This window comes from Drosophila mauritiana, chromosome X, assembly GCF_004382145.1.
Source record: "Drosophila mauritiana strain mau12 chromosome X, ASM438214v1, whole genome shotgun sequence".
Taxonomy (NCBI): domain Eukaryota; kingdom Metazoa; phylum Arthropoda; class Insecta; order Diptera; family Drosophilidae; genus Drosophila; species Drosophila mauritiana.
In genome coordinates this window covers 10,120,889-10,147,917 of record NC_046672.1, presented here as the reverse complement: position 1 = coordinate 10,147,917, position 27,029 = coordinate 10,120,889, and the positions used below count along the sequence as shown (strand labels likewise).

Genomic DNA, 27,029 nt, shown 5'->3' with positions numbered 1-27,029 from the left:
CCCCTCGACAATTTTTCGGGGCGATTAACAACATCGATTTCGTGGATATAGCGGAAATTGAATGCAACATTAATTCGTTTATGGTTAGGGGGCTTGCTTCAAAAAATAAGCAACATAGTTTATTCGTTTTATCTGCATTTGGTTTTAGTTTTGTTCTTAGTTCTTCATCTTTATCCTTATCGTTTTTTCTTTTTCTTTTTAGTAAATAATGTCTTTCTTTAACACTAAGGGTCTGTCCATGGTCTTCGGTTCATTTGTAAGCCGCCATCGTTTCCGCTGCCGTTTTCATTCTCCGTCCGTCCTGGTTTTCTGTTTTCTGTTTCCGGTTTTCAGTTTTCCGGTTAGTGGGTCGTTGTTGTTGTATAATTAAAAATGTATAAACAATAGCAAGATCTCCGCAATACGGATGCGGCTGGAACTCTGCCTCAAAATAAATACAATTTGCACTAGTTTTTGCCATTTATGAGGGCGGTGGGGGTTGTTGTGGGCGTGGCCGCCGACTTTGCCGATAGAACTGCGTTGGGCGGCCGCCTCTTCTGCGGTAGAAAGACCTGAAAAAGAAAGAGACACATGCATGTGAGCAAGACACAACACAATGTAAACGGATCTCAACGGGCACACACACCTTGAGAGCACCCAAAACCATCAGATAGAACCAGTAAAGCTGTGGCAAGAACAGTATAGCGATGCTGATGAGGCATCCTCGCGGCAGGCCGCACATGGCCGACCACAGGGACGCAGCCTCAATGGCCAGGCTGTAGCGCCACATCACGTATGGCCACATGCAGACGCGGCACACGAAGAAGGTGGCCAGCATGAGCAGCCCATTGGCGATGTACACACGCGAATCCTTGAGACGCATGGTGCTCAGGATGCTGCGCAACGAGACGAACGGCGTGGAGAACTCCATCATGAACATGTAGCTGTAGATGCAGTGCCCGCCACCGCGAATGTACTGCAATCGGAATATTATAGTAAATCAATTATTAACTATACATATCTTGTTGTTGCATGTGCGCCAAGTTGTGCTTACCGTCACCACCAGCAATCCAAATGTTCCGATAAAGACATGGTGTATCATCATGACCGGGTGCGTGACCACGTACTTGAGGAAGTCCCATCTGCCGTCCTTGGGTATCTGGACGCAGGCTCCATCGTAGTCGCAGATCTCGTGCAGATTCGTTGGAGTGCTGCCGTTGTTGTTGCCGCTGGCCGACTTGCCGTTGATCTTGCCGTTGGCGTGGCCATTGCTGACCACCGCACCCTGACCCTTGGTAATGCGCAACAGGTGCAGCTTGTCGGCGATCTTCTGGGTATGCACCTTGTACATCGACCAAATGTCGTACATAAAGTAAGCGGTGCCGAACCAGCCGTACGCCTCCATCAAGAAGTGGGATGCATATACAAAGGATTTGGTGCACGTCGACTTGCAGACGATGAGTCCCACGAGGAAGGAAAATAAGGCCTGGATTGCCGATACAATTCTGGAAAAATGGGCGAGATTTCATTTTATATTCTTCTTTGGATGGGATTCAATGCGATGGGATAAGGACGCCTTTTCTCTAAATCTCATATTGCTTTAGCATTAATCATACAACTCCCCCCTTACATATATGTGTGTGTACGTAATAAATCTTATGCTCCAATTATGTGATAAAATAAAGAAATGATCTAGTATGACGCATTTTACCTTATCGTATCAAGACTGTAAGTCTTGGACTTAAATTCACATTTTGCGATTTCGTTCTTATGACTCAAAATTCAATTGAACCTTCGGATTTCGACAAAACTCATAAATTATCTGGAAAATCATCAAAATTTTAGGTAACCAACCAAAAGAAGTCATCACCGCCAACTGTCATCTTTGCCCGCATCCCAAGGCACCGAAAATGGAGGCATGTGATCCTGGACCGGAACGAGCAATGCGGCAATACCTAACCCAGCTGCTGGAGACCGGCACCTCCCGATCCACCGGCTGTCTGGACCGCTTCGTCAAGAAGGGCATGAGCAATTTTCCGCCGCCATCTGCACTTGAAGGCAAGGCGTCCCGTTGCTCGCTTTTCGAGCAGCTCTTGTCCGGCGGAAGCCGGAAATCGGAGCGTTTACTTGTCCCCGATCTGGCCACCGAGTGGTTCCGCAAGCAGAAGGTATTTCTGGACAAGCTTAGCCCCGAGGAGCTGGCCGCCCTAAGCGACGGATTGGCCAGTAAGGACAGCAAGAAGTCCGGACAGAAACAGTCGAGCAGCTCGACTCCTTGTCGCCAGCAACAACAAGCCAGCAAGTCCGGAGCACCTGCACCTGGTACAGTAGCTAGCCAAATGAAGGATGCAGAAGAGTGCGGAGGCAAGGTGGCAGCATGCATTCCCACCACGGAGGCTCGAGTTGGTAATGGCAACCCCTTTCTCATCGGCAATGCCCAAACGGAGGAAATGCAAAGTAAGAGTCCCAAGCGAAGGAGATTTCACTGGGAGAGGCATGGCCATCGCTGTCCATCGAGAAGAGGCAGCTGCTCCTGCCTGAAGCGACGGGAAGGTTCATCCTTGGACTGCCTCTTTCAGGCCGATGGACAGCCCATGACCAGCGATTGCCTGGATGCACTCCGGACGGAGCCGCTGTTGCCGTGCCTGCGACGCAAGTTCGACTTGCGCCAGGCGCCACAACGGCGTCTCGATCCGGCGCGCTTCCGTCGCATTTCGCCGGAGTTCTTTCGCATCCTGGCCAGCTATGAGGCGGCCATGACCGAGAGCTGTCCGCTCTATGGAATCTCGATGCATCACTGGGGCGACACTGAGGCATATTGTCCGTGTGGGGAGCGCCATCCGAATTTGAAGCATCGATTTCTGGGCGACGATACGGTGGCCACATCTGTGTTGCCTCCTGCGTGGTCACCATTTGAATCCCGGCAAACGGAGGACTTAAAGCAACCCGCCAAGAAGACGGCGGAGAAGAAAGGTTCAAAATCTTTTAAGGAGAAATCAGAGAAACTGAACAAGAACTACTGCAACAATGAAAGCTGCACCAATGATTCATGCTTGGTAACTAAGGAAACGCGAACGGAATTCAAGGTCGAGTCAACCCTATTTGAAGATGAGCGGCAGAAACGAAGGCGAGCGAAGCGGTTGGACAAGCAGCAGAACAAAGCGGATGGTCAGGAGGTCAGGCAGGTGGACAGTGGGCGAACTTTCCAATCGTCGAGTTCCTCCGAGAATAGTAACTCTGAAAGATGGCAGGGCCGAAGAGGTGAGCAAAAGGACAGGAAGCAAGCGAATCCCGAACGGAGGAGGAGATTCCCCAACTGTTTTCGCCGGCAGTCGCAGTCATACCGAACTGCCTATGTTCCCACGAGTTTTTCTCCGCCTTCTTCCTATCCATCAGCTCTTCCAGTGCCTGCCAATCCATCCGCTTCTTCGCCCGCCTATACACCTACTTCATCAACTGCATCTTCGCCAGAAATGCCGAGGAAATGCCAGTGCCGACACCAGCCCAGGGGCATCCTCAGTGGATTCACAGGGATCTGCAAGCGTTGCATTGAACCAGGACGCCATCTGCTCTACAATTTGAATGTGAATTACCAACAAAACCGGGAGCGGTACGGCCAAATGCATCAGAACAAAAAACGGCAAAAGGAGGACCGTGGAACAAGTATGCCATTCCATTTAGCCTCACAGCCGGCACCCTGCAGCTGGAAAAAGTCGAAGGGGGATTGGAATGAAAGGTTCGAGGAGGGGACCAGCAGCACCACACTGAAACCCGAATCTTTTTCCGATAATGGTTTCCAGAACTGTCATCCGGACAGCGAAGGTATCCGTGAGCAGGCACATAGCGAACAATCCTTGCAATTTCGCACACCCGCCAGCGAACGAACCTTAGCGGGTTGGAATCAAGTCCAGCAGGAGCAGACTCAATTGAAGGCGACACAATTCCATCCCGACTGTAAATGGGCACTGCCGCAGGAATCCTACCAACTTCCGCCCGTTAGTAATTGCACTTTCGCGCTGGCTGAAGCACAACAAGAGATGCTCCAAAGTTCCGAGGTGACGAAGAAGTCGATCAGTAAGGTGGATAACTCCAAGTGTGGACATCGAACCAGGGCCTGCTATCTGGCCAATGATTTCCATCAGCTAATGAAGCGCGTGGCTAAGAAGAGACCCAAACCTAAACAGGGTCCAAATAGGTCCAGTAGGTCGAGTCCAGTATCCACAACTAAAGCATTAAACAGAACGAAAGATCAAGATGCAGCAGCTTCAGGCACTGGAGCATCATCGGAACAGTCCAAGGCCCAAGCCAAATCCCATTCGAAACCCATAATAACGCCGAAATCTAAGCCGAGGATAATAGGTGCTTTGTTGCCAGATGAATTCAATGCCAAGAGATTAAACCTCACTAACTCGGCCACAGTGAAGCTACGTAATCTTGGAAAAGTCATGAAAAAGAAGCAGGATCATGATCCCGGCAGGGAAGCTCCTCCGGTCAAGGGCAGTAGTTCTCTTAGCCTGGGGAGGTTCCAGGTGGGAAACGCTGCTCCATCAGGAATTTTTCAAGATTCTCAGGAGCTACCAAGCACCAGCAAAGGGGAAAACCAAGCGCCGTATTCCCCAAATCCCAGTTGCATGCAACAAAATGAGACGACTTCACCCAAAGGATCATCAAGAGGCACATCACCGAATAGACAACGAGAAGCGAAGCTCTCAAATCCAAGTCTATGCAAAAAGCAATGTCAGAGGAGACAATCCTCCTGCAGTTCCTCCGAACGATCGCAACGAGAGCGTGTTTCAGATACTCCTAACATTTCGGATGCATCTTCCTGGACACCAAAAAGTCGGGACCCCGCCAAGAAGCGGGAACAAAGGCAGCGATTCCAATACAACTCTACGTATCCCTTCAACTCCGATGTCTACTCCAGTCAGTACTTCAGCGCTTGCTCGCGGCCGGAGTCCCACTCACAGTACCGAAGCTCACCTCTGAAATCGGCCATGAAGAAGGCGCCAATTCAATATCACGCATCGCTTCCCAGCACGGCACCATCGCATTTGGAGACGGGTCGCAGATACTACACGGACACGCAGCCGGGAAGTCAGGTGGATGGATCCCAGTGTAGCTGTCGCTCCCTGCGCTCGACCACCTCCATCCGGGCACTCAGCTCCAATACGGATAGTGTGCGATGTCCCTGTGCTCCTGCTCCCTCGGTGGCCAGTGTGGAGCCGTCACATGAGGTGGTCAATGCGGAAGAGGAAGAGCAGGAAGAGCATTGCTGTTGCTGCAGATACCACACTCATCAGCCAAGCCAGCCACTGGATGAACCATATTTACAGCCCAGATCCTCGCCACTTCCATGTGAGTGCCGACGTCATAAGGCCATGTTATTCAGTGATGCTATGAGGTGGGAGCCACAACAGCATCACCACGCTCGCACTCTACTACGCACTCAGCGTCCACGGCCACCGCCTCCGCCTCTGAAGCACCAAAATTTGGCCATGTGTCCAGAGTATCCGCAGTACCACATCGAGAACCCACCAGTTCAGCAAACCACAGAATGGGTTCCAGAGTACCAAGCACCTTGTCACTATCCAAATGATGGTAACCAAAGGTGGGAAGATCAGGTTGAAGGCACGCCGTATTATACGCAGAACAACTACGTCATGCATGATAGTCCACGGAATAACCCCTACTCCGGTCAGGCGACATACCAAGAAGGGCCGGGAGGGGATCGAGCTGGAGCCATAAGAGCCGCTGCTCAGGGCCTTAAAGGCGTGGTTAAAGCTCTGGGAGGAACTAGGCCAAGATCGGGACACAATCCGCAACTGGATTACTACCATCAAAGAGGCTACAGCCAAGAACAGAATCCTACACCCAGGTCGTATCAAAACCAGATGCGGGAGATGCTCCACTCAAACGATGTCTGCCATCTACAAGCTCAGGGGGCGAAAAACCGCATCGATAACTTTCCACTTTACAGGGGACCATCCACATCGACGTACTACGAGAATTATCCGTTGAGGAATGAAACAACCACCAGATGTAATGCAAGGGGAAATACGGAAAGGGACAAATCGTCGTTCAGGATGGAAGGTGGGGGATGGCAAACCGCAGGAGCTTCTCCTTTAGCTAATGAACCGAAGAAAATGTCCAATCTCTCGCCACTTGCCATTTTTTTTGAGAGCTTAAGAGCAAAACGCGCTTCTTCTGAAATCCCGTCGAGAAATATGCAGCAAGAGGCACAGCAAACGCCGATCCATGACAATGATTCCGATACTATACAATCCTCCAGTGACGATGATGCGGACGCAGATGACAGCCTGGACTGGAGGCACGGTCAACTGCGCAGGCCCTCGGAAGATACCATGGTCATCCCGCCCACCTACACAGGTCTCCTCGAGGAGCAAGTGCTTGGGGAGTATCTGCCCAGTCCGCGGCGTAAGCGCAGGATATAACTGACATGGACATGGCATGTCCGGATGTGCAGGAATCTATGTATCAATAAACCGCTACTTTGTGATCAATAAACCATAGTAGATGAGAAAAAAAACCATTTGCATTACGGAATTTAGTAGATGTAGATGAACCGAGATTGAATACAGATGGGGGAGATTCAAAAATCGATGTGGCTTCACTTCATTCTCTATCGGTCGCCGCCCTGCATTCGCACTCCCACGTTGGACACTTCCGGCTTGTGCCTCTTCGGTGAACCCGCGAGATTGCGCGAACCCCGGCGAGATCCCTTCTCCGAGTTATTAGTGCTGCTCCTATTGACCGGCATCCAGCTTTTCTTGTTGGAGGAGCGGCGCAACGAGGTGGCTGTACTGCGAACGATTGGAGTGATAGTCTCGACCCGTGAGCTAACATCCTCGGGCTCCGGAACGCGACGGGTGCAGTATATCTGCGCGGTAATGGTTCTGCGCGGCTTCTTCTGTGCCTCCGAATCCTTGCTCTTGGACTTCTCCTTGCGGCGGCGATGCTTTTTTATCACCGCATCCTTGTCCGTGGCGACCACTTTCTGGTACAGATTGCACAGCTCCAAGCACTGCCGCCCGCTGCGGAAGCGCTTTGCTCGACCGTCCTGCTCCAAGATGCCGCACACCAGCTCATCCAGCTTCACATACTGCAGTACCGACAACAGGCCATTGAGATCCACGGGACAGACGGCACGGGCATTCAGCGTGTACAGCATGGCCAGTAGCTGTGTCCGCTGATCCGGCACCAGCACTGGACCGAGAAAGATCAGGCGCAACAGCCTGTACGTGTTCTTTTGGTCCAGCGGATCGATGCGGTTACCACAGCGGTCGAACAGGCTGTCGTAGATCCTTAGGTCGTGCAACTCCGTGTACGGTGCCTTCACGTTCTCCATCACCGCCCAGTTGCGATCGCGCGGAAAGCGCGGCAGTGGCCTGCTATCATGATAGGCCAGTAGGAAGAGGGTGGTCAGGATCTGGAACTTGCTGACCCGGAACAGGCAGCTGAACGCCTCCACGATGTGCTTGTTGCGCTGGCAGGTGCAGTGGCACTCCTGCTTCGACTCGTTATTGCAGCACAGCGTGCACTTCGTGGACGGACAGCAGTGGTAGACTGTCGACGGATGCAGTGGCTCCAGTGGCGCACGACAAGCGGGCGTCGGGCACATCGAAGGTCCGCAGACCGAGGGCCCACACATCGGTGCACAGCACATCTCCCACAATCTCGCCGAGAAACTACTAATTTGGATTTGTTGATGGGTTTATCGAAAGGATGATTTCCAGATTGAAAACAAAGCCATGGCTTTACCTTGACAATTCAAACATATATTTTTGTCCCATCATAGTAGCTATGGAACTCTACTGAATGTCATTCCTATTTATTTTCTTTACCAATCAGTATGTTAAATTATTGCATAAAAATTCAACAAAATCGTTTTTGACCATTGAGAGAAAAAGTACAAAAAACTAAATTTCGAGATCAATTGAAATTCCCGTTCGACCAAGAGACCCACTACAAAACTTTCGGCGTAAGCGCAATGTCTACGGAAATGTCCAAATTCTTTGGCGGAGGCCGCCGTGTAAATCGAAACATGGCGCTCCAGACCAAAACAGGAACTGGTGTCGCCGCAAAAGGCGGCGAGGCAACAAGACGTGGTGCTGCATCGAAGCCACCAAGCCAAAGAAATCCAAAGCCAACAAAGGACGCAGTTGTACCAGGTGCAGCAGGAGCTTCAAGACTAGAAGGAGGAACGGGTGCATCACAAACGCCAGTCAATTCGAATCCAAGACCATCGAATGGTGCTAGTGGACCATCAGCAGCTGGAGCTGTGCCCAAGAGACCAGCGAATCGAGCAACTACTGCAACCGCGGTGACAGCAGAAGCAGGCAAGACATTGCCCAAAAGGGCAACTGGTGGTGGTGTTCCCGCAAGGGGGGTTATGCAAACCACTGCCACATCCACGTTGCGTCGAAGGGCAGCTCCCCCGCCTCCTTCAAGGATACCCATACCCATACCCATATCGCGTCGCCTGGACGAGGTTAAGTGGATCATGAAGCCATCGGATAACTTTGTGCCGTGCAGCGAGTCCTCCTCCGAGGGTTTCGAGGAACAGGCCAGCGGGTCGCAGGAGCGCAAGAAGGATCACGCTGGTGAGTTGGACGGGAGCAGTAGCAGTGGCCATCTGCACAGGTCGCAGCTACTGATGTCTTTGCCGGCTGAACGGATTGGGCGGACAAGGATCAAGGGTCGAACATCGCGCATATTCCGTGTGCCCAGCCAGCGGATCATGCACGTCGATCAGCTGATGCAGGCACAGCTGCGCCAGATGGATAACCGAAAAACGAGAGCCCAGTCCAGCAGTCGATCACATAGTAGGTCCCCCAACTGGTCAGCCAGTAGGTTACCAAGTCCATTGTCCCAACATTCATCCTTTAGGTCGCCAAGCATCTCGACCAGTTCAAACGAAATTGCGGAGGTGAAGGATGTGCTGCTGAGTGATGCCCGAACCGTAATACAGATACCCGCCACCGGGCTGGAATCCTGCTCTCCCAGTCCGGACGCTAGTCCCGCTCCCAGCCAGAGTCGCCTTCAGAGCCCAATCATGAGCAGCGCTTCCACCTGCTGTACCATGGAGAACGGTGTAAGGAGTAGTACGTCCACCTCAAGTCCAAACTCGAACACGACCAGCAGCAAGACCAGTGTGATAGAGTGCATCAATGGGATCAGGACGCCGAGTACCGAGCAACTGAATCGTGGAATTCAAGGCGCATTGGGTAGCACGGCCATTAAGCTGACCTCAACGGTGATGAGGCTCGTCGAGCCTGTCTCATCAAAAGTGGACGTAAAATCGACGGAAATTCCCATGGAAAAGGATATGGAGATGGAGAAGAAAAAGCTGACCGTGCAGAAGGAAAACGCCAAAACTAGGCTGGCCATGAACGCACCCATGGTCCAATCGATATCCCCACCAAAGTTCAGTCCCATGGTTAAGGTACCGATACCAATCAGTCAGTCGGTAAATCATGTCGTCGATCAGCTAACCGCTCAACTGAAGGAAGCTGCCATAATGCACAAATCCAAAGACAATCTACCGGAGGATCGTGATACGTACGAAGCTTTCGGACCAAAGGATCCCTTCAGAACGGCTTCCATTTATCTAATCATGGACCAGCCAAGAAATCAGTCAGGTGCTTCGACAAACGAACCTTCAAAGGATTCGTGGGTTATTCAACCGATGGAGCAACCAAACTCATCGACGATTAATATGCACAAGGATGAAGCGACGAATCGTTATTTGGACGAATCAATTGAACATCCTAGGCAATATATAAATCAAAAAGCGGTAAGTCAGCCGAGAAATGAATCAAAGGTCCCAGCTGGGAATCATATGATAGTCTCTCCAAGGGAGTCAGCTGGAGTGCACCATTCATTGAATCAGTATGTGATGTCGCCAAAGGCTAGAAGGCTTCCAATGAGGAATCCATCGAAAAGCTCGTTGCTTCCGAGGTCCAGAGAGTCGAAGGCAAGAATATCGAAGAATCCGTACATTGAAGAAAGCAAAACTTTATCGAGGCTTCCAGCCCGGAGACCACCTCCCGTTTCGGTCAATAGACCCAGTCAGCCCTCCACATCCACTGGAATCCCAAAGGTGCTGCCTCCCCCAGAACCGCAAAAACCAGAAACTCCAATTTTTGGCAAGATCATAAGGAAGGAACAGCATAAGGTTCCTCGTACCATGGAAGACGGCATCGATATGAGCTACCAGTACTTCGTGTCTATTCCCCTCAAGCGTGGTAGGAAGCCACAGGTGGTTCGCTACCTTTACCGCCCAATGGTGCGCCAACTTAACGCTCCCGCTTCGCCCAATCGACGCTCGAGGCGAGCAAGTAGGAAAGCAGCGGCGGCGGCAGCCGCTGCAGCGGCCAGCGATGATGAGCAGTTAAAGGCAGCGGAAGAGGGATCACCTAAGACAGATCCCGAGCTGAAAGCACTGGGCGGAGTGCCTGTGCCGCTGGAGGATCCACCGCAGGTTGAGGAGCCATCTCAGCAACTGGTAGTTAAGCAAAAGATTATGCTAGATCCCGAGGCAGTTCTAAATGGTCCGTACGAGGTGCCACCGCTCAAGCTGGATGCCCGCTACAAGTCGATGATGGAGCAGTTGGCCCAGATGCCGTATCCCGAGGACCGATCACCTCGTTCTCGTCGTCGACGCTCAAATCGCCAAGCGCGCGCTGCCGGTGGCGCTGACCAGGTGCCGACATCGGTGCAAGACATGGGCGTTGGAGACGGTGACGCGCCTCAAAGTGATATGAACTCCCTGCAGCAGGTGTCCTCCATATGGAAATCTGGTTCGCGCTTGCCAAAACCAGTCAACTATCAACCAGAACCTAAACGTCTGTGCACGGCTACCGGTGCCCCCATGTCATATCACTCTCCGGTGCAATTCACACACTCCGTGGTGGAATCGGATCACTTTATTCTTCCAGCTGAGCCGATGATTCAGACCATAACCTATGACGACATCGAGCAGACGGAGCAAAAGCTACTGGATGAGAAGCCGGATCAAAAGGAGGAGGAACGCAAGGAGGGAACAACCAAATCAGTGAGCTTTCATCCTGGCGAGGCAGAAGTAAGTGAGTTCCACTTGAGCAGCAGCTCCATCAGCACCAGCTTAACCTCGAGCAGCAACTGTGGCGTAACCAAGACCAATGCCTCGCGCACCGCCAAGAACAGGAAGTCCAAGTCCAAGGGAAGGGGCAAGTTGCGCAAGTGATAAGAGGCTCGAGCAATCAGGAGTGGACCAACAAGTATCCGGACCTACTAAGCGATTTTCATTGATCTCCATAGCATACATAGATTTGAAAAATGATTCTTTTTTAACCTTTACAAATTATACGTGATTTTGTAGGCTTTGAATAAACTACCATATAAATATAAGTGGTAACATAATACCAGCTAATCTCCCTCCCTTCTACGCTTCCATATACACTCACATGAGGCTTCCACGCAATGGCAAAGACGATGACTTCACCAGGCGCACCTGCGAAAGGTCAAGGGTGGTGGAACAGGGTCAAGGTCCTGCTGTGGCTATTGCTCAATGCCAGGATGTTGGTCATTAGCGCAGAACTGGCGCCCCCAACTATTAGGAAGTGATTGCCCAACCCCCCAAGATAATGAAGCCGCTTGAAATAGACTCGAATTAGCTAAAGTGCTTCGAATATAATTGGTTAATGTTTTAATATAGCCAACTCCGCTTTAATGGTCACAATGAGAGAAATAAAGCAATGTAATACTCGGGATTTAGTCCATAACTTTTGACAGCATTTCTGCAACTAGATGATGACCCATTTGCCCACGCAATCAATTAGTCAAACGTGATTCCGCCGCCTAGTGCAAAGTGATCACTTAACCTTGGACGCACCCTGGAGCACCCTGGAGCACCAGCAGCATTCTGGCACCGAATCAGTATCGGTATCAGAATCAGAATCGGAATCACAATCGGACTCGGCTTCAGGCCAACAGAACCGATGCAAAGTCCCCCACATCGAATGTGGACATTAGTTCCAATTAGAAGCGCCGCCGGTTCTACCTAATGAATGGTCCCGAAGGTGTCAGTGCGCCCCGCTACCGGCTGCGCATTTTACTATATAGTCGTGGGCTATACTATGCCCACTATATATATATGCACATATGTATGTTACACATGCGAATCTATATGTATTCGCGTACAGGTGCTGTATAATATCTGGGTTGGGCCACGACGGGGCAATCGAATCGAATCGAATGTGATTTAGATATCGGTTACTGAGTCGCCGTCAAAGCGCCACGAATGTCCACAATCCAAGCGAGCCAGCGGTAATGTAAATAAACAAATAGCCTCAACTATGTCCAATTAAGATTTATGACGAAAGTCAAGGGCTCGGGGAAAAGGCGACTAGTGGCGATGGAAAATTTTTGAATAGTTCTACGTTGTTTGGTTGCTTTTGGGTTGTCATACCCAGTTTTCCGCGATACCCACGAGCTTAACGAAAGCCTCCTAAGCATCTAACAACAGGCCGCTTATCAATGCTGGATGCACTCACTCACCCAAATCGATTCGTTTCCCCGATAGCAGAAGCCAGAGCAGACAGACCCGGATAGATAGATAGAGGGCGGGCAGATAGGCGGGGCCAATCACCAGAGCCCCGGCTGATTGCCTTATCGCCCAGCGTGGAGGTGAAGTGCGTCTGTTGGACTTACAACGATCGTGGTGAATCAATTAGCCGACCAGGAAATTGGGTCGTCTGGCAGGGTCTTTGATGATTAGATGCGTAACCCGGGTCATGCGGATACTAACACATTCCATGCATACAATTTGAATAGCACAACTAAGGCAGCAAGTTCTGTAGTTCAACTTAAATTGAGAAAGGGAAAAGCCTTGACAAATGGTAAAGAAGAGAGTCCAAGATCTAGTATAACCCTCATTGTGGAAGAGAGCATGTGATGAGCGCTTATCCAAGTCTACTGATAAAGCAGATTGAGCCAATTCCCGTCCAGAGATCGGGTTGTATAACACCTGTACAGCAATTGGGCACACATGGCGGCACCATATAGACCGGCACTCTCTGTTTCATCATGACAAATGTGCATGTTTGTAATCGCAGGTGGTGGATGGAGGGGAGATACGAAACGAGAAGAGAGTGAAACTCAATTTAAGCGCTTTGAACAATTCTACACACAGTTTAATTAACACTTTGGGCTGCGGGGGTAATAGTTGGGCAAGGGGCACTCCATAGTTGGGCAATTGCTAATAAATGGCCGTTTTGTACGCTTGCATCAGGCGAATTGAAAAGCTGTGAAATACATGCATTCAAGCAGGGCGAACAGATCACATTACTTGGGAAATGCCTTTGGCCAAATGAACGATTGAATTTTAGGATATATTTGTGTGCTGCGCGAAACTGGAGCATGTTTCACTGGCTGGTTAAATGCGTCGTTAAGTCGATGGATGCTTGTTCTCCACGCAATTATTCCGTTTCGAAACCGACTCGCCTTGAGCCAAAACCCGTTCTATCCCGCCGCCCACCGCCCACCGCCCACATCCCACGCCCGCCACGAGACCTTGACCCGCATGTCGCTGTGCTCGAGATGATGATATAAATCAGCGTCGGGCTAAGGAACGCCATTGCCGAATGTCGGGGACACCAGCCAGCGTCCAGCCGAGCTGTGTGTACATATACTATGCGCTCGATTCCATCTGTCTATGGGCAAGTGCCCTCCAAAATGCGTACTTAAAACTGGGCTAGGCACTCACTATAAACTCGCGCCCGCTAATATATTTCCCAAGATAAGACTGAAGGTAGGGAGGGAAACCACTTGGGTAGGGCTCCACTTCATAGAGTAACCTAATTAAGCTCCAACTTGTGGTAAATTCAGCTCCGCAGCATAATGTCACTGGGTGAGTCATCATGCACACCTCAAGGCGTTAGGCGGGAATATGATTGATGATGAGAATACCTGTTACTTGGGCCAACAATTACCCACGTAATCGGTGACAGCAGCCAGCTGTATCTTTAGCTATCTGAATTCCATCACAAAAGTCTAACTACGTCTGTGTGCAAACATGAGTAACCTGAGCATTCAACTAAATCACTCCAGTTGCACTCATGGAAATGATTTGGCCAACAGAAGTGTCTATTATTATGAACTTATGTAAGTATTAGAAACGCATAAATAGATTGCATGAATCATGTGGTCGAGGAAAGGGCAGCTATTGGCTGCCACAGAGTTATTTGGATGGAAAGCGCCCACCCCACACCACCCCGCTTGGCTGCATAACGCAAGTGCAGTAAGTGCGTGTGTGGGTGGCAGTGCGGGAAAATCGATACTAATGTGCGTGCAAGACAGCCGCATCCGTGGATGGCGTGGGCGTCCACTCCTACTCACTTGTTGGTAATCTCCAGGACGTCGGACATCATCAGGCGGTACTTGCGACGAAAGCGCTGGCCATGCGTCGTCTCCAACAGGTATTTGTTGCAGAAGTCCGTTAGCGAGACAAAGTAGATGAATCCCAGCGAGGTGAGCACCAGGCCGCGCTGCAGCGAGATGCGGTCACTGCTGTTTGGTATCTGCCACAGGCTGCCGCAGGCCAGGCCCATCGAACCGATGGAGAAGGCCAGCGAGAAGTAGCAGCCGCGTCCCGTTGCCTTGCCCGGCGTGCTGCCCGCCTCCTTGGCGCCAGCATCCTGACTCAATGGCTGCTGCTGCTGCTGCTCCTCCGTACGGACGACGGTGGTTCCTCCTCCTCCGCCGTTGCCATTCGCCGGCTGGCGGCGCTGCTGCATCCTGGCGCGTGTATACTCTGTCCAAAGCTCGCACTAAAACCTTCTGTTGGCGAAGGCGACGCAACCTGTTGCGGAAACCGGGAAACGGATTCCGGACTCCTGACGCTGCTGCTCCCGCTGACTGCGGGCTGCGGACTTCACTCGGCGTTTGTTTACAGGCGGCACTGCGTCTGGGACATGGCGATTGGGCGACTGGGCGATCGGGAGGAGCTGGAAGACTCGGCGGTGCGAGGGCTCATGGATTCGTGCGGATTCGTCGTCGCAACCTATCGGTGGCAATCGTTCTTCGATTGTGCGTGCCTATCGGCCGGTGTGGCCGCACACCAAGCGCACTTTAAATACCAAACATGATTTTGGGAGAGCACCCCTGATGAAATGCAAGCTAATTCAAATTTGTAACAATTAGTCGTGCAAAATTGTGTGTTGAGCGCAGAGTAATCTTGGGCATAGAAACGGCGCTTATATATAGCTTAATAATTGCAAGCCACGACTGCAGCGATAACGATAATAATGCAGTTGGTTTGTGTCACGGCTTTAGCCCACCAGGGGGATTATATCTTGACATTTTGAAAAAGTCTTCGAAATTATTTTTAATTCTTTTTCAAAATTTAAAAATGGACAGCAACATTTACTGGGTAAAACAAAGCAAGTAACTTATATTTACTTATGGTGCGCACTGTACTCGAACGGGCATTTATTCCATCAGCATATATGTATTTAATATGTTTTTTTAACAAAGCACTTGTTTACTTCGTCGCAAAATCAAAAGCCAGACTGCGGCCTAAATAAATACGAGCGTCGCTCCATTCATTGAAAGTTATGTCTGTTTGCGAAATGTGTAAGCAATTTAGTAGTTTTGCGTATATGAAACCGAAATGTCACGATCTCCCTGCTGGATTATCCTTTTATATTTGGTCCTTACTGCTTTCACTTTTACTTTCGCACAGAACTATTGCGATCCAGAGCTGTGTCCAAGCGGAAGACACGTGGCCTGCCAAAACAGCGGTGTAAGTTGATGCATAGGATGTAATAAGTCCGCACAAACGAAGTTGAACTTCCATAGTTACAAAGGTTCAACTGTACCTGTTTCCTACGCTCTCACGTTCGATCCTGTCTAATTCTGTTCGTCGACTGTCTCTAGCGCTTTGTGAGCGGCTGCAGCGGCGAGTTCGTCCAAGTGGATGCCCACATCCCGTTGATTCTCCAGATGCACAACGAACGCCGTAACCTGATCGCTGGCGGTGGTGTCAGTGGCTTCCCCAGTGCCGTCCAAATGGCCACAATGGCCTGGGACACGACACTGGCCCAACTGGCCGCATACAATGCGCTGCAGTGCCGCATGGCGCACGACGAATGCCGCAACACGAACACGTATCGCTATGCCGGCCAGAATCTGAGCATTCTCTTCACCCGGAGTGTGGATGTGGCGGTCTTCCTGCGCCAGCGGATCGCCGCCTGGTTCGATGAGAATCGGGATGCGAGCAGTGGCGACATGGAGAACTATCAGATGCGCGGTGGACCGTAAGTACACAGCTCCATACACTGGCCACCAAGCAGTAGAGAGTTTGGTAATCTCTTTAACTCCTTTCCAGAGCAATTGGCCACTTCACCACCATGGTCAACGAGCGAAATAACCGAGTGGGATGTGCGATTGCCCGATTTACGGACGCCAACAATGTGCAGGCCACCCTGTTGGCCTGCAACTACGCGGTCACCAATGTGGTGAATAACCCGGTTTACAGGGCGGGAACCGCCGCCTCGGAATGCACTACAGGTCGAAACTCCAACTATCCGAATCTCTGCTCGCCCAACGAGGTTTACAACTACAATCAGTGGTCGGGATAAGGGAATCTATGCTATTTAGCATAACATTTTCTAGCCTAAATGTGCTGAATTGTTTTTTATTTGTACTCGCACTGCATATGTGAATATATTTTACCCGTTTTTATCGAATATTTTTTAAAATAGGGCACTCTATCGAATAGATCGAGTTCTAAACGATATGCCATATAAATATGGCTTATTTAATCGATTGTTTCAGTTTCTCTGGCCGTATCGTGCCTATCGATTAAGCCCCGCATGGCGTACCATCGCTAGTCGCTCAGCATTCGTATTTTATTTTTCACTCGCAACGGCTGAAATAACGGTTGAACAATGGCGAAGAGTGTCGGTAGTGCGTGCGCGCAATTTGCGATCCTTTTGGCTATCGCTTGCAGTGCATCGGAACTTGCGTCGGCCGTGTGTAAGTGAACTCGACAATTGGTGCTTCGCAGTTATTTGCCTATTTCTCCATCTCTTTTGTTTTACCCATCTCTGTCTTAATCCACCTTGTTGGTGTTGTGTGTGTGCGATTGTCTCTTTGCGTACGTGTGTGTGTGTCTCTCTGTCAAAGTGCTTTTGTTTGTGTGTGTGTGCGTGTTGGCTGTAAATCTGGTTGTTATTTTCTTGTACGCTACGCAGTTCGAATAAGACGAATATTCCAATCAGACAGAGAAACAAACACCTGAGGAAAAGACAGCCCATCTATTTGCAGGGCGGGCTATGCACACATGGCGCGTAGTTTTCGTATTTTTTGGAAGGTGTATTCAATGTATTTATGACCTGTTGTTTGTACACAAGGTTCACAGAAAATAAAAAGACAAATCATCATCAAAAGGCCTTTCGATGGCGAAGGGGGCGGGAGTGGGGTATTAGTTGGTACTTTTTTGTATGGTGAAATTTACCGCTGCCATGTTGTATTTACTTCTTTTTTTCTACTGTTTTTTCGTGTGCTGGCACATCAAAATGCGTTAATTGACAACAACGAAAAGCGAGTGTGCGTGTGTCCGTTTGTGTGTGTTTGTGTGCCAGAGCAGTTAAGTGTGAAAATAGGCAACGTCCTGTGGCCAAACGAGCCCACTTAAAAAAAAAGAAAATTGAAAATAAAGAAAAATGAAAAAGGAAACCAACTCCCGCCGCCTCATACTTTGTATTATTTTGAGTTTTGTTTCGTGCGCGGCGAGCGCGCTCATTTGCGCCATGCTCCACTTAACGTGCAACAATTTCCCATCTGCGACATCGCCACCAGGCGAACAACCTGCATATATCAATTGAAATCGCTGATTGGGGCGCAAAAGCTCATTGTTTTTGTCGCAATTTGCAATTGAAACGCAAACGCTGGAGCTGCTAAATAATTTGTAACGTAGAAAACAGAAACAATGACGAAACAACAAGCTGGCAACTCGTTTGCCACCGTTCTTTCGCTTTCGCGCGTTTCTGCGACAGGTGGCAACTTTGCTGCCACCGGCTAACGGCACTTTTTAGTTTTCATTTCGCAATTTCCCAATAGGAAAACCACATGCATAGTTTGCGGGGGAAAAGTGCTGACGTAACGGTTAATACCAACCACCCACCGAATGCGCCCACTTTGCACACACACACGCACACAGCTACAGCTATTTCCGTCTTGTTGATTCAGTTTGAACGGGGTTTCGCTTTCTTTGTCTCCTTATCGGCTCATTTACACATCAGTTAATCTGCACTCGGCTATCTGCGTGGCAGCCGCTGCCTATCGTTATCGAAATCTAGAATCCACACGGCGCACCTTTGTTTCTCGCAGTGTATTTCCCCTAGATTTGCTCTGGGAAAACAAAGTAGATAAATAAAAATGACTCGACGCTGTACTGTTTATGTGTATGATGGGTATTTACAAACTAATTCGTTTTGTTTTTTGTTTTGTTTACAAGCTACATAGTTCTCTTTGCGAAATATCCGCTTTGATCTGCCATACACTTCTAAAAAATCCTACAAGTTGTGGATTGTGGTTACATTTCTCTTGCTTGAACCATTTTGAAATGCACTTGCCCACAAATGTTAAGTTTCTTTCTGAGAACAGCACATTTCCCAAGGTCTTATCTCTATCACAAATTTGAATTGTAATTCGCAACCCACTCGGCTTGGACTTGCATCTGGCGTCAGTCCGCTACTGGCACCATCGCTTATCAAGGGCGTTAGCTCATTGCTCCAATCTCTGGGAAGCAGTGAACACAGAAGCCGTTCTGTCCGCTTCGATTATCACTCCTCCCGTTTTGCAGTTTGCCATCCACTCAGCCAGTCAGCCACTCTGAATTATCAAATTATCCATGCCCGCTGCTTTTCCGGCATGAAAATCAGTGAAAGTTACTAAATTGCATTAACCTGGGGAACTGAGAGTTACTAACTCATGGATGGTGGTGGTGCGTCATTGGAAACGTGAAAACTTATTTCGTAGAATGCATTATTTTTCACCCCAACTCAATTCCCATTTCCGAGTTCACGATACGTGTTTTCCCGAACTCGCTTAACTAGCAAATTTCCTTTGTTTAATCTCCAAGTGCGGTGTCAAAAGTGTCAGGTCAGCAACTTTGATGACTATTTTGTCATTCTAAGTCTAAGTGATTTCTTCGAAACGAAAAGGAAACTACGAGACCTCAGATGACAAAAAGGTACAACAGGTTATCTTTCGGCCGGTGCTAAAATGCTTGACAAAGTCGATGCGGTCTGCTTTATAGCCAGATGACAGCTCAGCTTCGCAAACAGGTTTCGAATGCTCTTTCTATTCGAAAACTAAGTTCAAGTTGGGAGATCTTTGCTTCTATTCATGGAGTTATATACTATATACTTTCCAACCATGGAGCTCCAAACAACTGGAACCCATTGTGAATCCGCAAGATCTGCGCAACTCGACAAATGCATCGTTTGTCAATGTTTCTCTTGGCCATGGGAACATCATTAGCACCAGATCATCATCATCATCATCGTCGTCTGGCTGCTGCCCTGCTGTTCGCTTCTCTGAATAAAAAGCTGCGGCTTGCCCCCGTTTTTTGCCCCAAGACAAAAAAAAAAGAACACACAAAAAAAAATGAAAATGGATGGGGCTGATAAGCTTTTCCGCCTAACGGCGACCGAAGAACTGTTAATGTCTTGGCACTCCGGACACGTCTGTCCAGTGCAAACAGCGGATACAAATGCACGGCGCTGGGTACACAGAGAGAAAAGTGTAATATCCAAACACACAAAACACCATGCTGTTAATATTTAAGGTTGATTTAGAACCGCTTAAGATATTCATTCTTTTTTTTTTGGGTATATATATTGGGTATATTTGGGTATATACTAGTTAGTTAGTGCGATGAGAATGCAATGCTCAGTAAAAATGTCGCAGTAAGCAATTTGTACATTATAAGCCAAGTTATTTCCCATTGAGCAAACGTCGTATTTTAGCTTTTTATGTCTTTCCTAAACTGGAAGAATAAAATGCAAACATAAATGCAATTAACATAGTGCATTATGGCTTGGTTCTGTGCATAATGTGTGCACTTTCTCTCAGTGTAGTCATGTTTAGTTACGTGGCTTACTGCCCGCCAATTAACTGAGTAGGTTCAGGTAAAAGCGTGCGACGCAAATTGTTGTTTTTTTTAGGGAGACGCTGATAAAAAATAATCAGTGATGCAGGTAGCAATAATTGAACAGAAATGTGAATGTAATGTAAATGTAAATGTAAAAAAGCTAGAAGAAGCAAATGCACAAAAAGTGAAAAAAAAGTGAAATAAAATTGAAGCAACAAAGTCATATATAACTCATATATGAGTAGTTTCTAGATAAAAAAAATCAGCACATTTTAAAAATCTCAGTGAATGAGCAATTAAGTTCAGTCGCTATGTATGTATGTATGTATGTACATATGTACATACATGCTCAAGTACGTACATATATTTATTGAAAGAAGAAAGAACGCTATTGCTGACGTATTTAAATTCTAAATTTCAATGTCAAGCAATTCCACAATGCAAATTCAGCCGAATGCTAAAACAAACATACATATGTACGTATGTATGTTGCACACCCGAATTGTATAATGAAAACAATTCTTATTTTTAAGGATCAAAATGGTGAAACATAAATAGAAATTTCAAAATAATCTATACTTCATTCGAGCAGCAATAAAAGACCATCTTTCAAACACACGATAATGTTAATAAAGTGATGAACAACTTTTTTGCTGATAAGCAAAAGGTAAATTCAATAGGGAATCATTTCAATGGGTGATAAATTCACCAAAAAGTTTCAAACCTTCTTATGAAATTCACTGTATCATTGATATGAACGATCGACTTTCATTGATTCATTCGTCCTTCACACCTTGTTTTGCAAAACCAATGGCAACCAAAAAGCGACAATTAAAGATTTGTTCCCGAAAGTGGGGCATCGTGAAATTATGCGTCCCACTTGTGGACTTCTTTTACGTTTATACCCAAAGGTCGCTTATCATGACAGTTTACACTGAGAGAAAGAAATATGCATAGCACACATACTTTTAGCATTTACAATATAATGAACTAAAATCTTAGACTACCGACATTAATTACTACATTGATTCGAATTGTTCGGAGCAAATTGAGTTGGGAATACGGAACTGGCATTGTTCCACTCGCAGAGATAACTACTCGTACATACAGATATATATTGAAAAACGAATCGGTTTTCAATCAAGTGCGGCATAAATTTACGCCAATTATTTCAACGACCATAACAGAAACCCTGGGGAAAGACTACAAACCGCCACTTACAGCAATTAACACTGGGTTCAATTGGATCGGCGTCACGCGAATGTTGATCGCTGCCTTTGGGGCTGCTGGTGGGGTTCTCTGGGGGGTTGGGGGTGCTGTCCAGTGGGCGGAGAGTGGGTGGTGGCGGTTGGCAGGTGACGCCTCCAATGGATGTGCATGTCATCTCGCTGTGTCGCGTCACTTTTCCCGCATCTGCAGCGAATAAATGTTATGAAAGCTGATGAGCAAATGGGATTTACTTTAATGGATTTCATTTTACTTTTGATTGAAAAAAAACAAGGATGCTAAGCAAACTTTGTCAGCTGTCCTTTTTACATTGCAAGAACTTAAATGCTTAAATACTTTTATAGTTGCCCATTATTTCTCGCACTGTAAATAGCAACTTTTTATTGGTATTTTTTTGAACACATGTTTCACTTTACGAAGCATGGTAAGTGCGCTGACTAACGATGCGAATCGATAGTCTCACGGGTGAGCGATGTCGAAACGCTTCCCTGGCGAAAGTGCTCCAATACCAATTTTCTGGATAGCGAACGAAACGCATCATGGTGTGTGAAGCTGAGCGAAAAGAATTTAGTAATGCATAGATGCGTTAGCCTCCCCAAAATGGTTCGAAATGGGCCAACAAATGCATCTGGGTAGATGGGTTCAATGGCCACCACACTCTTATCAGCTGAACAGAATGGTTTTCTACGCTCTAAACAAAGATGAGTCACACCTTTTACACTTGAACATGTGAACTATGATCGTCGTATGCCCTATAATTTGGAGCTTTCTTGCATGGTTATCCATGTAACAGCGATGCAAACCAATTATAAATCAATCAATCATGGCCAACACGCTGGCATTCGAAAGTTTTGGCTAACATCTAGTTGTGGCCGGAGCAATTGTAATCGATATTGTTTGTTTGTGCGCTTTGCATGCACCTCCCAACCAAGCCACCCACCCCGAAAAACGCCAACCGCATGCTGTAATTGTTGTAATTGCAATGGATGGTGGTGGGCTGTCGACAATGGCATTTGATGTGGTATTGTGGTATTCGTAGGCGTACATGCATATATATATACACATATGTACCAAATGCCATGTGCATACATACATATGTGAGTATGGAAATAGAAAATCAATATCGAGAAGGGCTTCAAGTAACAGCTGGGTTAATTAACAACACAAGCACAATCACAAGCTAATGGGCACGCAAATGAGCACGAAATGCGGTTGTAGCCCCAACAAATGTCCTGGTTGCCCGTGGGGCACAACATGGCTAGGATATGCATCCGACTTGGTCGACATGCTCGCAACATGCTCGATTACAATCGCCAGTCTAACCCTTCAATTCGGCTTTTCCTGCTCCGGAACGAACCACATCATTAGTTTGATTCCTCACAGTTGCTAACAGCTAACAACATATTTCCTCTGCTCTTCTCGTCCCCAGTGCATCAGGATACGTACGAGATGATGGATACAAATCTGCCAAATATTGCCGCATACGTGGTGCCACTGAGTACGGATCGACTGCACCGTCAAAAACGAACCCTGTCCGTACCGCCACCGTTGCCCGCGGTGACCACGTACCGAGGCGCAGTGTCTGCCAATGCCAGCGCGGAAGCAGGAGGAGCGGCAGGAGCTGGCGGAGGAGTGGCTGCAGAGACCACGGTCACCACCGTGGACAATAAGGCGGCGGGCGGTAGTGTGTCCTACAACGTGCACAATGTCGGAGTCAATGGCACCGGACAGCGCAAAGCATACGATGTGGCACCGGCCGTCGACTCCAATACCACAAGCCAAATGGCTCCGCCTACCAAGAAGCCCACACTGTTTGGCCAGTCGGGCAACCCCAAGAAGGTGGCATCTTCTAGCGTCGCTGCAACCATGACGGATCCCTCGCCGGCGGTCATCGATGTGGACGTGTCGAAAGTAGTGGACGTGCCCGAGGAAGAGATCGAGGCGGCGGTGAAGAATGCGTCGCTGAAGGAGAGCGTAGACTTCCACGAATACTACAACAGTGTGCTCTATGAGAACAAGGACGAGGTGGCCTCACTGTGGACCGAACTGAAGGCGAAGCCCGAAAACATCATGCTCTCCTCGTCCCATCGCAGGGCCATGACCGTGGAGCTCAAGTTTGACTTCCCCTTCTACGGACACTTTGTGCGCAACATCACGGTGGCCACTGGCGGATTCCTCTACACGGGCGAGTACGTCCATTCCTGGCTGGCGGCCACCCAGTACATTGCCCCGCTGATGGCCAACTTCGACACGAGCATGTCCAATGATTCGTTTGTCCGATTGCACGACAATGGTGAGTTTTAAGTCAAGTCTACGATACACTTAACACGTATTAAATCCTCGCCCTATATTGGCAAAATATGTTAAGTATTTGTCCGTGCACTAATGCCGAAAACATAAAACAATTTGTGGTCTTAGAAAATAGTGAAATATTGTGTCGCTTTTCCAGGAACCGCCTTCACCGCCGTGTGGGAGAATGTGACGCTGCAGGACAAACCGGATTTTGGCAAGTTTACGTTCAGCGTGACCCTGCACCAGAGCGGCGACATTGTTTTCACATACCTGCTGGTGCCCACGAACATCAACTCCATCCAGGACAAGGAGCATCCGGTCAAGGTCGGCCTCTCCGACGCCTACATTATCGACAAGCAACTATTCTGTGAGTACTATTCGCAGTTGCTACCGTGGTTGTTGCAGCTAATCGGTATCATTCCTCCTCGCCAGTTGCCCGCCGAAAGACAATCTATGAGTACCACCGTGTCACGTTCCAGCAGCACGAGATCACCAACAACACCATCATCAGGCTGGCGGCACAGCCCACCTGCCTTGGCTACAATGACTGCACTTCGTGTATCAACCACAACACTACTTTTACGGTGAGTACTCCGGAGTACTCCTTCATCCAATGGTTCACCAGCTAATGTTTGATATTTGCAGTGTCTATGGTGCTCGGTGCTGAATCGCTGCTCGACGGGTACCGACCGCAAGAAGCACGAGTGGCTCCAAATGGGTAAGCTCTGCCGGACTGCCATCCTCTTATGGAATCTTACTTTGTGATATGATTACAGGATGTGAAGCTACCGCCATTCATACCAGCAGCTTCTGCCCGGCCCTCGGCGATAAGGGTAACAATGCTGCCGGCCAGGGTAAGAATGGTTCTGCGAACAGCGGTGCCAGTGGCAATGGTGCGTCAAATCCCTCAACGTCATCCAGCGGCTCATCCACGCCGGTCACGGAGCCAAGCGTGATGAGTACGAGGGCACCACATGCCACCGCTTACGTAAAGCCGGGAGTGGATCACTCCAGTGATGTCCATAGGGACGGAAAGGTCGGCAACGCCGAGCTATCGAAGGCGGAAGCGGATAACAAGAATGTGGGCGTGGCCTTTGGCTTCATGGTGCCCATCTGTCTGGTGTTCGCCGTGACGCTGTGGCTCTTCTACGCGTACCGCAATCCGCACACCAAGAGCGGCCAGCTGCTCATCCAGGTGAGTCCATTATCTGACCATTTGTCCTTTGCCCATCAGTGGATACTCAATGCTATTACATTTCTTTCACTTACATGCAGTCCAAGCAGGTTTGTGCGCCTCTGCAAGCGCGTTCTTAAATCATTGGGGTTTTTAATTAAAAAGTTTGAGCTTTATATACTCCTTTATATTTTCAATGTTGCAATATGAGATGATAGATCCATTTTAGTTGTACACTCTCGTTTGTAATGCTTTGTGGACCCCACTGATCGTTACTTTCTCCACAGTTCCGTCCCAGCCAGTGGTCATGGAGGCGTGGCGAGGCCCGCTACACGGCGGCCACGATACACATGTAGGAGGTGATCCCCGGTGACGCAGAGGAGGAGGTAAAGAGATCGCGAGACGTGGGAGGGAGCTGCAGCTATACCGACGATGAATCAACCAACCAACTAACCAAACGAATCCTGATCCCTGACGGAGCAGTATCGTGAATGCGGGGGGCACTGCGAGCTGAGAAGCAATCGCGATCAAATACGATTATTTTACAACATGGACATGGATCGAGCGAACGAGCGAGCACCGAGCGTCAGGTGTAATCCTATCTTTTAAAGACATACATATTTGAAACCCGTCTATAATTGTGATGTGTTCCATGTCCACAACAATGTCAAGCAAAAGACCACTTTTCGAACTGATTGTTGAGATTTAGCTCAGAACGCTGCCGAAACCGACAAAAAAAAATTAATAACAACTAAAAGAAAAAGAAATAAAAGCAATCTAGAAGTGTAAAGTATAGGCACATGACCTGAGTTTTTGACTCCCAGTCCCCCGGAACCAACTGCTCAATGAATAGGAGAAAAGAAAAAAAATATAACAACAACAACAAGAAAGACGACTGGCAACAGCATGAAGTGATCTGTTAAATGTATCTTTTTACCTTTTTACCTTTTTACCCTACCGGCTGCCCATTAGAAGAAAAGCAAAAAAGAGAGAAAAATGTATAATAATAATAATGAATACCCCCGAAGACAACTCAACTATTGTATAACTCTGAGACCAACGGCTCCCACCAGGCCACGCACACACACCACACACAAACACACCCACACACACATGAGATACCCACACACACAGAAACCTTATAGATAGACACACACATACAGATACACAGGGCAATGTGCTTTCAATTGTTTCATAGTTCAATTTTGTTTAGTGTTCTTTTTAACTTACTCTGTGTTCTCCGTACTCTAAACCCACCAAAAAAAAAGCTTGAAAAGATGTCGAAGAAGGGCTGTACTATGTACTATCTATGTTCATGTGTATTTTTTGTGTGCGTGCGCGTTTTGCTGGACTCTTCGCCAAAAGTTCTTCCTCAAATTGTGAATTTGTATTTTCTTTTTTTTTTTTTTGATTTTTGTTCGTATCGTTTCGTTTCGTTTGTTTATTATTTTAAGTGTGTGTAGCTTGGCAAGCGATTTCGGGATAAATGTATTACTGCGAACACTGGGCGCAGTTTTTTTATACACTGTATTATACGCGATTTGTATGCAAGTTTTATGTGTGTAAATGCGTGCAGGGGATTCAGATTAATGTGCAAGCACGCATAGCCCTTATATTATACATATGTATATCCAAGACAACCTCTTCTTTTTGTTAGTATTTTTTTCAATTAATTAATATTACAAATGCAGATAAACGAGACAAGCAACCAAGAAGATAAATAAACCTATATATATATATATACATGATTATAAAACGATAACTAAACGCGGTGTGCAAAGCTAAACTAAATCTATGATTAACTAAGTAAGGGAGATTGGAGCGAGGAGAGGAGATTTAAATATGTAATATCGATAAAAACCAATTCGTTAAATAAACCCCAAGCATGCAAGCGACAACAACTAAGAAAATTGTATAACAATGTATTTTGATAAAGAAATTAAACTTGTATTTTAAGTTCTTCGTATGTATACATGATAATTTAAATAAAAACAAAAAAAAAATGAAACCAGCTTGGCTTTTGTAATCAGACGCCTCATGTGGGTAAATTATGCACAAATGCTAAATTGAGGGAACACATAAAACGCCACGTCAACGGATTTTAAAGCCACAATTTGTTTAATCAGCTGAATTGTATATATAAAATATATTATTCATTTGATATTGAATAAGTTCAAGCACATGCCTTCTAAAAAA

At 47.8% G+C, this 27,029-nt stretch overlaps 6 protein-coding genes across 8 annotated transcripts; 4 read left to right on the top strand and 2 right to left on the bottom strand.

Moving 5' to 3' along the window:
- Positions 1–73: 73 nt before the first annotated feature.
- LOC117146695 (ceramide synthase) lies at positions 74–15,071 on the bottom strand. Its single transcript, XM_033313086.1, has 4 exons — positions 14,377–15,071; positions 1,034–1,484; positions 626–955; positions 74–551 (listed from the first exon to the last, which is right to left on the bottom strand). Exons 1-4 carry the CDS (start codon positions 14,772–14,774, stop codon positions 447–449), a joined length of 1,284 nt encoding a protein of 427 aa, XP_033168977.1. The 5' UTR covers positions 14,775–15,071; the 3' UTR covers positions 74–446.
- LOC117146693 lies at positions 1,696–6,512 on the top strand. The gene has a single exon (XM_033313083.1). The coding sequence runs from the start codon at positions 1,890–1,892 to the stop codon at positions 6,429–6,431; it is 4,542 nt and encodes a 1,513-aa protein (XP_033168974.1). The 5' UTR covers positions 1,696–1,889; the 3' UTR covers positions 6,432–6,512.
- Positions 6,520–7,738, bottom strand: LOC117146697. Its single transcript, XM_033313087.1, has one exon. It carries the CDS (start codon positions 7,661–7,663, stop codon positions 6,620–6,622), a length of 1,044 nt encoding a protein of 347 aa, XP_033168978.1. The 5' UTR covers positions 7,664–7,738; the 3' UTR covers positions 6,520–6,619.
- LOC117146694 (serine/arginine repetitive matrix protein 2) lies at positions 7,901–11,435 on the top strand. 2 transcript variants are annotated; one of them, XM_033313085.1, is made up of 2 exons: positions 7,901–9,793; positions 9,846–9,973. In XM_033313085.1, the coding sequence occupies exons 1-2, from the start codon at positions 7,988–7,990 to the stop codon at positions 9,882–9,884; spliced, it is 1,845 nt and encodes a 614-aa protein (XP_033168976.1). In that variant the 5' UTR covers positions 7,901–7,987; the 3' UTR covers positions 9,885–9,973. The 2 variants fall into 2 exon arrangements, with proteins under 2 accessions (XP_033168976.1, XP_033168975.1); XM_033313084.1 differs by having other exon boundaries at positions 7,901–11,435.
- A 575-nt stretch (positions 15,072–15,646) lies between the features above and the next one.
- LOC117146886 (antigen 5 like allergen Cul n 1) lies at positions 15,647–16,693 on the top strand. The gene is made up of 3 exons (XM_033313483.1): positions 15,647–15,781; positions 15,916–16,295; positions 16,367–16,693. Exons 1-3 carry the CDS (start codon positions 15,650–15,652, stop codon positions 16,617–16,619), a joined length of 765 nt encoding a protein of 254 aa, XP_033169374.1. The 5' UTR covers positions 15,647–15,649; the 3' UTR covers positions 16,620–16,693.
- A 163-nt stretch (positions 16,694–16,856) lies between these two features.
- Positions 16,857–26,614, top strand: LOC117146885 (plexin domain-containing protein 2). Of its 2 annotated transcripts, XM_033313481.1 has the most exons (8): positions 16,857–17,016; positions 22,797–23,660; positions 23,817–24,026; positions 24,092–24,243; positions 24,305–24,377; positions 24,436–24,854; positions 24,935–24,943; positions 25,121–26,614. In XM_033313481.1, exons 1-8 carry the CDS (start codon positions 16,929–16,931, stop codon positions 25,187–25,189), a joined length of 1,884 nt encoding a protein of 627 aa, XP_033169372.1. In that variant the 5' UTR covers positions 16,857–16,928; the 3' UTR covers positions 25,190–26,614. The 2 variants fall into 2 exon arrangements, with proteins under 2 accessions (XP_033169372.1, XP_033169373.1); XM_033313482.1 differs by lacking the exon at positions 24,935–24,943 and having other exon boundaries at positions 16,859–17,016.
- Positions 26,615–27,029: the final 415 nt, after the last annotated feature.